The sequence below is a fragment of the Aethalodelphis obliquidens genome, unplaced genomic scaffold (genome assembly GCF_003676395.1).
Source record: "Aethalodelphis obliquidens isolate GAN/ISIS:26980383/991018 unplaced genomic scaffold, ASM367639v1 scaffold59, whole genome shotgun sequence".
Lineage (NCBI taxonomy): Eukaryota > Metazoa > Chordata > Mammalia > Artiodactyla > Delphinidae > Aethalodelphis > Aethalodelphis obliquidens.
In genome coordinates, this window is record NW_020838003.1 from 142,672 (window position 1) to 157,755 (window position 15,084).

Genomic DNA, 15,084 nt, shown 5'->3' on the forward strand with positions numbered 1-15,084 from the left:
AAATAGCCTACATTTCCCTCTTCACGTTATATAAGCAATTTCCATATAATTAAAAATACTTAAAGCTTCATGTTTGTTGTCTGTAAAATATTCTCAAGTATATACTGTATTATCATTCCTTTCAATGATGGACTTAAAGTCTCTTATGAATTTTCACTATAATAAATAATGTTGTGATAAATATCTTTATTCCTCTTTGTCCATACTTCTGATTACTTCCTCAGAAGTGGAATTACTGGAGGAAATGGTCTGAAAAATGTATTTTAGACAGGATAACATTGAATGAGATCATTGGCTTTGGAGCCTCACAGTCTGGATCCAATTATCAGTTCTCCATATACTATTTGTCAAACCTTAATAAGATTACTTTAACTCTTTGCATCTTAGTTTCATGATTTGTAAAATGAAGACAATGATTATTTCACAGGACACTTATGAGGACTAAATGAAACGTGTTAAAATGCATATGCATTGTATTTCACAAATCAGCCACTAGGTGGAGATGGAGGTTTATAATTCTAAAGTCGTGGTTCTAAAGCAATTCCCAGGCAGCCGCAGCAGCACCGGGGAATTTTTTGAGACCTGCAATTTCTCCTGTGGCATCCCAGAACTAGTTAATCAGCATCTGAGGGTGGGGCTCAGCAATCTGTTTCAATGAGTCCTCCAGGTGAGTCTCACACACATTAAAGTTTGAGAATCACTGATCTAATACGTGTTCACATTTTTCTCTGATTTGTTGCCTGAGCAAAGAGAAGAGCCAAAAGACAACACATAACATCAACTGTAATTTACAGGTTACTGAAAGCTATAAAAGCTGTGTTAAGTGATATACGTACATTATGGCATGTATGCTTACTTTTATAAGATAGTTATTTCATGAGATATTTTATGAGATAGTTATTTTTACTCATTTTTCAACCTTACATTGAATAAACTTGCCCTTGGTGACTTGTTAGTCTCTAAGTAGAGTATTCCAAGCTAGGCCATGGATTTAACCACTATACTACACTGCCACCCCAAAGCCTGTCTTAGTATCTTTGCCACACTCAGTCATCATTGGTTGGGAACAGCCCATGGACCTCACACAAAGACAAAGGAGAGGTTCCTTTCACAGCTGCTTCATCTGCACTGACTTCTCATGTATCCCTGCTAAATTGTCCACTTAAATGTATGAATGAAACTAACAGGAAGGCTTTAATCACTCTTCAGTAACTCATTTAAGAGTCACCTGCTACTCTGGATTTATACTGAATGAGTTAATGCTTAATAAAGCACTTAGACTAACACCTAGCACTTAGTATAAGTGCTAAGTTGTTTTCAATATGATAATTCTAGAGTTTAACTGAACTTCTGAAAGAAGGAAGACCCGCAGGACTTTAAGTTTGCAGTCCTCTTCCAGCTGGCATTTAATGAGGCAATAATACTGGCATAGGGCTCTCTCCTACGAGAATTTGCAACACGGTACCAAAAACTTTTTTTATTGGGTATGCAGAGAAACTAAGGCAAAGATGGGAATACAGTAGAGGAGCCTCTTCAGAAACAGTCTCCCCCTAAAAGTTCTCATCACAAGGGAAAAAAAATTTGTACCTATATGAGGTGATGGATGTTAACGAAACTTATTGTGGCAACAATTTCACAATAGATAAGCATGTGAAGTCATTCTGCTGTACACCTTAAAACTTATACAAAGTTGTATGTCAATTATATCTCAATAAAACTGGGGGAGAAGTCTCCCATAAATACTCAGAACACTTCGAAACCTACTTCTTTGCTTTACGTGACTCTGCCAAGTGATTGTGATTATGCATATGTCTTGTTTCCTCAACTAAGCTGTACTCATATTCATTCATTCAACAAATATTTATTGAGCTTCTCTACGTGCCAGACACCCTTCCCAGTGCTGGGGATACATCAATGGGCAAAACGAAAATGGCTGTGCTTGTGGCACTTATGCATTGTTGTGGAGGAGACACCATAAACATAATATATAAGTAAAATGATATAGTCTGCTAGAGGGTGATAAGTACATGGGGGTGGAATAAACCAAGACAGGGAACAGGATTTGCAATTTTTTTTTAAGTAGTCAGGGTGAGCTTCATGGTGAAGATTGTTACCGAACTGAACTGGGGTCCAACTGAGCAGAGGTCTAGGAAGTGAGTGGCACTATCTTGAGGGCACTTATCACAGATTAATCACCAAAAATCTACCAGAGTTCCCTGCATGTGGTAAATATTCAATAACTGTTTACTGATTAAATAAAGTTCAAATTCTTGGCTAAAACCACATACCAGATTGAAGATTGGTCAAGAATGATTTGTCTTTAGCATGTCAAAACTATGATTCCTACTGAAGTACCAGAGTGTCGGAGCCTTATCCCTAAAAAAAAAAAACAAAAAACACTGAATAATCAGTATGAACACAGTGGAAGTTATTAAAAATGACTATTACCATTTGAAAAAAAAGAAAACAGAACAATGTTTCTTCAAGAAACTGATTTTACTAATCAGCTTCTCATTATTTTAAATGCAGGGTCAGCATTTACTTTCCACAGTAGTCTTAGATATGTATGCCAATTGGCCTTGACTTTCTGCCATAAGAAGTTTTATGTGCCATGAGAAACACTATATTTGTCAGGATGGACCTGGCCTTTTTATTTAATTTTAGGTATAAAATGACAAAGCTACCTCAAATATTACAGGTTTGAATTCAGTGATTAATGCATAATTATACTTACAAACTGTTCCTCAGTAATAAATGATATTTTTGTTTATTTATTTATTTTTGGCTGCACTGGGTCTTCGTTGCTGTGACGGGCTTTCTCTGGTTGCAGCGCGCGGGCTTCTCATTGCAGTGGCTTCTCTTGTTGCAGGGTGGGGCTCTAGGAGCCTGGGCTTCAGGAGTTGTGGCATGTGGGCTCAGGAGTTGTGGCTCACAGGCTCTAGAGTGCAGGCTCAGTAGTTGTGGCACACAGGCTTAGTTGCTATGCAGACTGTGGGATCTTCCTGGACCAGGGCATGAACCTGTGTCACCTGCATTGGCAGGCGGATTCTTAACAACTGCGCCACCAGGGAAGTCCCATAAATGACATTTTAACTTACATAAAGCAAAGTTAACACAAGCAAACTTTTTTCCAGTAAATTATTTCACACAGGTATATGCTTATGAATCTATTTAATTGTTCAAACTGTGCTGGAGAATACATATTTTGGAATACATAATTTGTTAGATTCAGTTATAACAGAGGTGACTTCTAATGGGAATTTCTCACACTCTCCTGATTATCAAAAAAATTTTATTAAAAAAAATCCATATCATTTGCTCCCAAATCTGTTATATCAAAATATATTTTTCAATTATACGCTTAATTATGTCACTTTCAGCTAATTGGTTTCATAAATATTAGAGATCCATTTTAAATTATTTTATGAATATTTCCAAAACATATTTTCCAATTATTATTTTTCTAATGAAGACAAACAATTGACCTATACATACATATAAATTTTCTCTGCACAGTGATACTTTTTTTGAAGAGAAAAGTGTGGAATGCGCAAAAGCTTGGGCTCTCCAGGGCAAAGCCAAAAAAAAAAAAAAGGCAAAATTTAGTTATGTCTCCTTATTTTTACTCTTTTGAGTTTTATTTTCTCCCCTTGTTTATTTTTTTAAATGCTAGAAATTTACCTTAAAAAATAACAATGCTACTATTTCAGTTATTTTCCCAGGGGCAGGGGGGTGGGGGGGAGTGGGGTAGTTAGTTTTATATTATCCCCCCAAAAAAATCATGGTTTCACATTCACTGGTAGTAAATATATTAACTACCTGGAATCAAAATGGAGAGCCTCTCAAGATAAGGAGTTGTGCAGTCAGCAATGACTTAAATTAGTCAGGATAGCAGGAATCCGGGGTCAAAGCTGTTTCCACCATTTTGGTCTTACCACCATAGGTAAGTGGGACCCTGTTTGTATAGCACTTGTTTCTGTCATAAGTGTAACAAGTCTCAATGTCTTCATCACAGATATTGCTCTGGGTGGCAGTAACTACTTGATTATCCAGCTCCACTTCTGTAAGATCACATTTTTTACAGCTGAAAAACAAATAGATGCATTAGACAACCCCCATCAAATGTTGTCTCAGAATGTGAGTAACTATACATTTCTATCCAAAATCAATTAGTTCTGACAAAGGGTGACTCCTTTCAGACTTCAACGTCTCTATAATACAGAATTATTTACGTAATTTTTCAACCTTCAGTTGAAAGGAAGCAATATAATTAATAATATGAGAATATGATTGTGAGGTACTAGGAGTAAATGAGTTATTTATAGTAACAAAGAAGGGTTTGTTCTTTAATTTTTTATGTTGGATTCTATAGTTTCCAAAGAAACACCTGCATGTTAATGTGTCTGATTATTGAACTATAACGACAAATTGGTCCTTTGTACTAATGGCAATAATTTCATCTTTAGAATAAATTTACAGCTAACTTTTATCTGTGATAAAGTTTTATGAATTTATGATACCTAATGTTTAACACAGGAATTAATGTATTCAAAAGTTCAAATTATATTGGTAAATGTTTATACCCCAATTTGTTTTCAAAAACATTCTTACTAACAATTTAATTAAAAGTTATTGACTTCAATATCTATATTAGTATGAAGGAAAATCTCTTACAGGTCGGACAAATGGTACACAAACTTGGTTCTCAGGGGTGAGGTAGGATCAGAGATATTCTCCCTGCTGTTCAGAGGAACACTAAAAAAAGAAAGAAAGAAAGAAGGAAAACAAAGAAGAATAATGAAATTAGCAGCTACTGCTATTTTTGGTAACAGGTATATTGCTAGGACAGTACTTACTATTTCATTCGGACATTTAGCACTCTATAAACACTCTTTAGTAATACTATTACTCAGACTTCACAGTAATTGTTACATTTTAAACATTGTCATTCAAAATAAACCTCACAACAACTCCTCTGTCAACTATCTTTGATTACTTGGCAAATCCCTGCTTTTCCTTTCAAAATAAGCTCAAGTTTTACCTTCTCTGTGATTTTTACTTTGATCCCATCCCCACCCCTCAATAAACTCCTTCCTCTGTAGTCTCATTAAAGTTTCATATATCTTATTGTAACAAATGCCATATTACAGTTGCTTACCTACACAGTAGTTGCTTCTAGATTCTATAAATTCCTTGAAGCAAAAATGTTTACACATTCCCAGTGCCTTGCTACATGTGTGGCATGTAGAATATGTTCAATATTTATGGAATGAATGGACAGATACTAATATCCAAATTTTAGAAATGCAGTAATTATAAATCAAAGAGGTTGGTGACCTACCCAAGGTCACACAACTACTAAGTAGTAAAGCTGGAAGTGGAATCTAGACCTCTTGATTTGGAGATGTTCCATGAAAAATTACACATCAACTAGTTCAGGTGATTTCGTTAAATTTTACATTTTTTCATCTATGTCACCACTCCTCATCATATGCATCCCTCCCTACCAAAAAATACAAAAAACAAACCAAAAAAACCCCTCATGTTTCCTAACTCAGTATTTAGCAATATTATCCACATAGATATCCAAGCCAAAAACTTGGATACCACCCTCAGTCTTCCCTCTCTGTCATGACCTATATCTAATCCATCTCACAGTTCAACTGATTCTGATTCTTTGCACCTGTGAACTCCAGCTACTTGATCAGGACACCACCATTTCTCTCCTAGTTTGCAGCAATACTCTCCTTCAGTCTTGACCCCTCCAATGTATTAACCACATTACTGTCAAAATAGTCTTTTTAAAATACAAGCCGAATTTCCTTCTCTGCTTAAAACCTACACTGTCTCCCCCTAGAAAACAGGGTATCATTAAGATGGCACAGAAGACACTACATGAAATACCTCTAACTCTCCAGCCTTCTCTCTCACCACACCACCCTCTTTATAACAGGTGCCAGCTGTAAACAACTGTTTGCAATTGCACAAACTAACCACGATTTTCTCATCTCCAAGTCTTAACAGTGACAAAAACAATAACAGTTCTAACATTTACTGAGCACTTGCAGTGTGCCTGGTACTATGATAAACATGTTAACATGATGATTTCATATAATCCTCACAGCAACCCTTTTTCCTTTTCCTGGCATGATCTGCTTCACCCATCAACCCTGCCGTTCCCCCACACACATTTACCTAGCTAACTCCAGTTCAGTCAGCTAACAGCCATCATCCACTTCTACCACTTACTCCAAATACCCTCTCCTGCCTCCCCCTGCCACTCTCCCACCTCCCCCAAGGACTGGACTGGGTGCCCCCACTTTGTGCTCCTATAACATCCTATGCCTATTCTTGTCATAGCATTTACAATACTGTATTGAAATTGCCTTTTCAATTATTTAAAGTTCCCTACTAGACTGTAAATTCTTTGATGGCATGGACTGTGTTTTATGTAAATTATTTTATCCCCAGCTCCAATCCTCAGTGGCTTTCAGAAGCACTCAATAAATGTTTGCCAAATGAATGGATGAATGATCAACTCTTTATTACACTGTAAAATCTCTAGTAGTATTTAAAAATGCTTTAAATAATGAGAAAAATAAGGGAATAAACATGTATGAGTGTTTCACCATGGGCCAAACACTGTTCTATGTGTTTTTATACATTACTATATTTAATCCTCACAACCTTAGGAAGTATATGTGTATATATACATACCTATATAATTATTCCTTTTTTTCAGTTTAGGAAACAGGCTCAGATTAGTTAAGTAACTTGCCCAAAGTCACATCATTAGTAAGTGATGGAGTTGGGAATAATGCCATAATGACACAGCAATGATAATAAAACTTTCAGAAATAAGATTAGGGAAGCATCAATACACATCAGGGAAGTGGCATGAAGTAACTGAATTGCCTGATTCCAATAAATAATATATCATAAAAAGAATCATGTAATAGAAGAAAAAGATAAATTAGAGAATCCTGGTGTGCCATTTTAAATCTGTCCCCTGGAGATTTAAACATAAGATAGACAGTTCTCTTCAACATGGTTTAAGTGCCAGTGTCATGGATGCCATCTCCTCAAGTTACATGCTTCTCCAATTGTTCTATCCTTAACAGGGAGCTATGTGGTATAGACTCTGTGGTCAGAGAAAATCTGCTAGAGGAAGAGATGTCCAAGCTAAGACATGCAGGGTGAGGAGTTAACCAGGCTAAGAGGGGTGGGAGAAAGAGTTCTTCAAGCAGAGGAACTAGGTTATGCAAAAACGGGAGGAAGAGAGCACTGTGGGTGTGAGAAAATAAAGGTACTGCAATGTACTGGCTTTTCAAACATGAGGTGAAAAAAGAAGTGGCAATGGAAGAGCTTGAGAGTTTTGCTGAGCGTTATAGGTTAGGCTGAGACATTCGTAATTTATCCTAGTAACAACATTACGGGAACCAGCAAAGGGATTTTAAGAAGGATAGTGACATAATGATAACTGGCACATAGGTGAATAAATAACAACAAATATGTTTTGAAAATGTGCCAGGAACTATACAGTCTTTAAAAGGAATAGATCTTCTCAATTTATCTTTACAATAACCCTATGAGATACATATTATTTTCCTATTAGTAAAGATGAGAAAGTTCAAGTTTAGATTGGTTCAGTAACTAGCATCCCAGAGCACATAGCTATTTAGTGACAGCCAGAACTCGAAACAAATTCTTAAGCATATTATACTTCTCCCATTGATTAAATGGGATCGAATACTATGTTCTGTTTCAATAAGAGGTATTTGATTTGGGGGGGAGGCTATTCAAGGTAGAAGTAGTTCACAAGGAAGACATTAATGACTAGATCCAATAGGAATCTCAGTTCTTAAGTATTATTAGCATTTTTGCTGTCGAATAAGACTCATAGCTTATGACAGACTATGTGTGATATGAAATAAATATCTGAAGTCCAATATACAAGTGTAGACGAAATTAATTTAGTCAATTTGATTAGTCTACCTTACTTTTATGGAGACCGGCAGTTGAGTACAAAGTGAAATACTCTGTGGTCCATATATGGTACAAAACAAGCCTTTTAATGTTATCTCAAGTTTCACTTTGAACTGATCAAGGGCAACTAAAAGTTCTGATTCAAATTGAAATAACTCCGTATAAACAGGGCATGTTGACGACTAGATGCGACCTTCGGTTATTATTTGATCTAGCTGACTGGTTTTAGGTTGCCTGGAAACCTTTGTTCCTGCTCCCAACTTCTACATAATTGGCTCAAGCCCATTAACCAGATTCAACTAATGTAAGGTGCTACACACCAAAAAGAGGAGCAAAGATATAGGTATCACATGCAAACAATTGCTAATATAAGAAAGTATCTCTGCTCACAGTATGAAAAAATGAAACATGAAATACCACATACATAATTCTGATGTTTCTCTCCACAATGTCTTGACTAGGATCTTCAGCAGAAGGGATGATCCTGGAAGTAATCCGGGCACACTTACATTTGTTGTCAACAAGAACAGTCCTTTCATCTTCATCTTGGGCTTGAAAGATAAACATATTAAGAAGAAAGGTAAATGAAAGTCTGTTTTTATACTTTCTATCGAGTTAATTTATGCCCTTCCCCCCAGGAGAAAACTTAAGTTTTATGGTTGATCAGTTTCGGCTTCTCCATTTGTTCTTTTTCCTAATCTAAAATAGCTAAGTGAAATCTCACAGCGTAGTGAAGGAAATCCAAATGAACTCCAAAAGGAATTTTCTCTCCTTCCCTTGGACCAGTCCATGGTCTTTCTAACCTGACTGAAAGAATTCTGGTTTTAATCTAATGCTATGAATATAGGCACAACCCTCTGAATGATGTGGCTTTGTAAAAGTCAGTGCCAAATGCCAAAATGAGAAAGAAAACAAAAATCTAAACTGGATTTCTCTCAGACCAGAGCAATTTATTCAAAAGTGAACAAAAAAGTAACATTAGCCTTTCTAATAAGCCCAGTTTGAAGTGTCACGTCCTTCCTGAACTCCCAGTTATATTTTCTTTTTTCCTTAGATTGCATTAGAACTAAGAACATGCATATTTTCCCAAAGATAACCTTATTTTGTAACACTTTAAATATTCTCCACTAAAAGTTTCCTAAACTTAATTATATTCTTCTTTTTCATAATAACATTCAGGTTGTCATAGTATAATGATTTAATACAATAAAATAATAAGTGCTATGTTTATTAATATTTCTTATAAGAATTATTTTTAAAGATACAATATATATAGACATAAGGTGCTATAAATTTGCTAAAACAATTTAGAATATATTGTGAGGTACAAGTTCTATTTAATATAATATGCATGTGTACAGAAAAAAATAATAAATGAATGAGTGAATACACAGATGACTATTAAAGCCTTAACTCTGAATGTCAACATTTATTGTCTAATCTGAATATTATACACAGATGACTATTTAAGCCTTAACTCTGAATGTCAACATTTATTGTCTAATCTGAATACTAGACAGTGAGGTCTGGTAAGTGCCGCAAAGAATTAACAAAGAAAATTTCTTATTATCTGGACTTAGATCAGTTAACAGATACCTGAAGAGTTAATAATAAATAGCTTTACTGGTGACGAGGAGACTAATAATCCCATTAATAAATATAAGGAACAGAGAAGAAAAAGCAAGCTTGGAAAGGAAAATAGTGAATTAAGTTCCGGAATATATAAAAAAAGTTTTACATTTTTTTATTCTGAAATGATTTTAGTCTTACAGAAAATTTGCAAAAATAGTACAGAAAGTTCTCATATATCCTTCACCTAATTTCCCCTAATATTTACAACTTACATAACCATAGTACAGTTATCAAAATGAGGAAAGTTACATTGATATAATACTATAAACTAAACTACAGACCTAATTCAGATTTGACCAGTTTTTCCACTACTCTTTTCCTGTCCAAGGATCCAATCTGGGATCCCACATTGGATTTATTTGTTGTGTCTCCTTAGTATATATGTATGTACTCTAATCTGTGACAGTTCCTCAGTCTTTCCTTGTCTTGTAAAAATTTTTAATAAAAAAAGAGAAGATGCTTATAATATATGTAGTGGGGGGAAAACAGTGTCATTCCATCTCTCTTAAAATGCATAAGAACCTGAGTAAAAAAAACATTGTTTTTTCTTTAAAAAGTTGAAAAATTATTGTAAAAAATTAAAACAATGTAAAAGACATAAATAAAAAGTGACAACCCACTCCCTCCCCAAAAATAAATAGCTTTATTTAATAGTGTTAATTAAACAATAATAATGATGCTAAATATCTTTTTTATTCCTATAATTTTAGCTAAGTGACCTTTAAAATTTCCTTCCATCAAGCCTCAATTAAAAAAACAAAGACTTAGCACACAAATTCAAGTTATAAAGGTTAAATGATAAGGACAGATATAACTGTAACTGGAAATCTAATTATTCTGGTGACAATCCCAGAGCAGAAAGGAGCTAACTGCAGTATTTCAGTCTTAATGATAACAGTCATTACAAAACATTTTAAGACCATTGTTATTGTACTTATAATTGTTTTGAAGTACTTTATAATGTATTATTATGCCATTAGTCATAAGTTCTTAATAAATCTTCTGATTAAGGTCTGTATGGTATTGGAGAAAAATCATTACGAAGCAATTTAAGACAATGATATAATTCTTAATTTTTTGAAAAGTGTAAGATGACTTAAATGGTGTCCTTTTCCTCCTCCTGTATTCATGACTCTTAAATGTTTTCTCTCAATAAAACAGAAATGAGCATGTAATGCCTGACCAAAAAATACAGATTGAGTCAAGTAGTGACTTGACCATTAAATCTTAAATAGAAAATATCTGTACTTTAGTTATGGCACATATTTTCTTGCCAGAAACCTAGGAAAAAACCATCATTACTGTTACTATATAAAAATACTAGGTAGCCTAATATACCTACCAGAAAAATGTACAAATACTTTCAATTCACCAAGACTTGTAAGATTCTAACATTCTGTTTCATCAACAAGCAGTATTTTTCCTAATAAACCTGTTATTGTAGACTATGCCTTACTTTATTCCAAGAGCACCTGAAAGATAGGTGCTCAATAAATATTTGTTAAATTTAGTTCAATTCAAACGGGTAAGAAAATAGACAATACATACTAGATATGAACGTAATGAGTTTACTAAAAGGTGATTCTTTTATACAGGAAGAATAGGATAGTAGTTAGGAGTGTGGACTATAGTGTCTGATGGCCTGGGTTCTACCTACCACATACTTGTTGTATGACCTTAGGTAAGTTACTTCATCTCTCTAAATTTCAATGGGCTCAACTATATGTCAGAAACAATAATAGTACCTACCCTCAAATGGTTATTGTGAGAATTAAAGTTAGCATAATGCCTAGAATATAGTATATACTCAATAAATTATAGCTCTTTTATACATATATAGCTATATATATGTTTCACATGTTTATAGGTATATAAATGTTATAAACGTATGTATTTATATATGTATAGGTACATATACATGGTTTACTACTAATATCTTTGTTTTAAATGTTATTAAATTCATTATTCTTAATGCTAAGTTAGTATATGTAAAATCACTGTTCTTAATTACATCATACTCTGTCTTGAAATAAGAATGAGATCAAAAAAAAAGAAAAAACTCAGTAAGTCTTAGAACAAACCAGCCAAATTGTATCACTTCTAATTCATATGCCCTTCTAGATGAAAATTATTAAACACTGTACTTCTATATTCAGAAAATAATCCATTTTCTATAATAGTTTGAAAAGTTAATAAACAAAATAACTGAAGTTCAGCCATCAAGTTATAGGAAACATGTACAACATTAAACATTGTTAAAGGGTCATAATAAATCTGTAGGCTCAGATCCAGGAACGTTGTTAGAACGTATTAATACCAAGCTCTCTGGGGAAATAAAATCCCAATGCACTCTATATTGTATTTATAATAATTATTACTTCATTTCTCCAGAATATAAATTTGAGATACTCAAGGAGAAGATTACTGATTTTCAAGATTCAATATGGGTATTCGTGTAAGTATAGCTATCTGTACTTATCCAGAAATATCTACTTTCTTATTCTCTAGGTTGCAGTAGGCAAACAAATAAGAGAAGAGAAAAAAGAATAAAAAGAATTACAATGAGTCTTGTCCATGTAAATATCACTGCTCATACAAAGATTAAGACATGCTAGAAAAAAGTAGCCAGCTAGCTGTCCAACCAAAACACAAATATAAATGTTTAAATCTGAAGAACAGATCTGTGTTCTATTTTTCCTTTTATCTGGGTTCATTCTCAAAATACCACATACCTGTCACAAGAACAGCCGTAACAAAAATGGCCAGGACTCCCCAGAAAAGCAAATAGTTCTTCATCTTGACTTTCTTTTGAAAAACTGGAGCTAAAAAGTCAGGGTTAAGGTGTGTGGTCTATAAGGAGTGTGCAAATGATGGTGCTTCTGCTTTCTTAAAATAACACTCCAGGCAGCTAACAAACTAAAAACAATCACAACTGCGGTTGAAGTCTGAAATTTAAATACTGCACTGGAGGAAATCATGGCTCAGATTTACGTATTTTCTTCCAAAATATCCCTTAAAGCCATGTTTTGGTGCAATGACTTTTTATTTTACATTTATTCTATATAATTAAATCAGAAGACTAATAATAATTTCAAGGCAGTAGTCCATTAAGAATGTTTAAATGGGGATTCTCAACGTTATTACCTAGATAATAAAGTTTTCAAGTCAAACATAATATAGTATTTGTTGTGCCTGGAACAATAAATGAAGAAGAGAGAAGAAGGAGGAAAAAATTAAAGCCCTTTAAGGTTCCAATTGCATTTTATGTCAACTTCTTCTTCTCGTCCTTCATTAACCAAGTTACCAGGTTTAACATAGAGATTATAGATTATATATATAATATATACATATTCTCATTACTTTCAGTTATTTTATAAGTTCAAATGTGGAACTGGAATTAGAAACAGGTGGATACTAGATGTTATCAGTTGCCATGTTTCAATTTGATAGTATTAAAGCAGACCCTGTATTTGCTCACCCAGTTATACCTTTCAGAATTGTAAATCCATGAAATGATGCGTGTTTGAGATGCCTCAACAGAAAACTGAATCACCACAGTATTGCTTATAAATTTTTTTCATTAATTAGTGTAAAAAAAAAAAAAAAAACCCTGAGCTTTTGGATAGGGCATCCCCCTACCTCCTACCCCAACATGCTAGAATGTCTCTTAGGCAGGGTTGGCTACAATTATACAACATCAAATCTATGTTACTTTTGGTTTTCAGTTCCCTAATTTTTTAAGGATCTCGTAGAATTTTGCGAGTTACTGAAGAAATACTTCAGGACCATAAGTAGGCAAGCGGATTTCACAGCTGGCAGTAAAAAATGGCAGAATGAAAGCTATTAAAGACTAGCACATAACTGTACTCCTTCAGTCAACACGTACTGAACGTCTAGCAAGGACAAAGTGCCAGGCACTAGAACACACAATATTATTGCACTGTCAAACTTTGTTCTCATTTTAATTTATATTTTCATAGGACTTAGAAACTATTTGAGGTTAAGAAAAATACACTGGATTCACATGAATAATTATATCTTATAGAAAAAGAAACATCTGAAAGCTCATTATTTTAGTGTGTGGTCAGGATGTCAAAACAAAGATCAACCACTTAAGATCTAAATAACTGATTTATTATATCACTCCAAAAAAAAGAGTAATTAGAAGTTAGTTGGATACGTTTTTTAAGCCATTATTTCCTTGAAAATAAACTCAAGGGTAGACTGCCTCCCCAACAAGCAAGTTGGATAAATCTCTGGAGACAAATTATAGCCTCCCCCAAAACTTGTTTTTTATAAAAGCCAAGACTGACATATAACTACTAAGCTAAAGAAAAGCTCTTTGATTTCTATTCTTTCAGCCTTATAGTTTTGTAACTCTATTATGTAAACCATGCATCTAAAATAAATTATTTTAATAAAAATAGTGTGGACAGTACCAAGTGGCACTTTTGCTACCAGAAGAGAGTTACCTATACATGCAACATAGGATCAGGACAAGTGTTTTGTCAAGTGTGGTCCCGGGGTCATCTTCCCTAGAGTATTAGTCAAAATATAGATTTCCTGGCTACACCCTATCAGAATTTCTAGAGATGTGACCTTGAAATACGTATTTTTAAAAAGTCTTCCAGTTGATTTTGATGTACACTAAAATTTGAAAATTGGTAGACTAGAAGCCTGTGGGGAGGAGACATAACTAGCAGCATTAACAATGGAAGAGACAGAAGCTAATAAAGGTAATTTTTTTAAACAAATGGGCTTACATTGGAAATCACTTAGCTGAGGCTTATATTCACTTCTATTTATGTTTTATAGGTGAATTGTTTCCTAATCTTTTTAGTAGGTCTGGTTTAATTTTTAAACCACTTCATCTCTGATTTTGTTCTTCCTACTAAAAAATGTATCCATTCAAGTGAGTTAAATAATTGGGAGCTTAGTCCCATGTTCTAAATTCTTCACCAAAAATGGTTTATTTTTCCACATTTAAACATATGATTCTTACAGTAAGAGTTTCAGTGGTAGACTCATTTGGATAAAAGAGATCTTAAGGTAATTTAGTCTCACCTTCTTTATTCCCACTCAAGTTTTGTTTCAATTTCCTATACAGCAGACAGCCTGAGTTCAGAAAACCATCTGAAATAGGTCGATGCTTCACTTCCTCTGTACATAGCTGATGATATTTAGGATACTCAAATCATGACAAAGACTTGATTCTCTTGAGACACAGACAATACACTCTCCTTGTTTTCTTCCTATCTGACTGATGACTCCTGTTCAGTATTTTGCTGAGTTTTCCTCTGAATATTAAGGTTGATCCTCAGCCTTCTCTTTTCTCTCATCCTCTCCCTAACTGATTTTATCTGATCCCATGGCTTTGAGTATAGGACATGCTGTGACTTTCAGATCTATAACTGTAGACTTTCCCTTGCCCATCGAGCTGCAAACTCCTGTATCCAACTCTCTGTT

General features: G+C 34.2%; 1 protein-coding gene across 2 annotated transcripts in view; it reads right to left on the minus strand.

The window, feature by feature from the left end:
• Positions 1-3,154: 3,154 nt before the first annotated feature.
• Positions 3,155-15,084, minus strand: part of JCHAIN (joining chain of multimeric IgA and IgM) — a 35,008-nt gene continuing 23,078 nt past the window's right edge. Inside the window, exons 1-4 of one of the 2 annotated variants that reach the window (XM_027087456.1) lie at positions 12,351-12,570; positions 8,411-8,537; positions 4,675-4,755; positions 3,155-4,084 (exon numbers count right to left, since the gene is read on the minus strand). In XM_027087456.1, coding sequence (XP_026943257.1) covers positions 3,880-4,084; positions 4,675-4,755; positions 8,411-8,537; positions 12,351-12,414 — 477 coding nt within the window. In that variant the 5' untranslated portion in view covers positions 12,415-12,570 and the 3' untranslated portion in view covers positions 3,155-3,879. Of the gene's footprint in view, positions 4,085-4,674; positions 4,756-8,410; positions 8,538-12,350; positions 12,571-15,084 lie in introns of those variants that run through there. The other variant, XM_027087457.1, reaches the window with a different exon arrangement.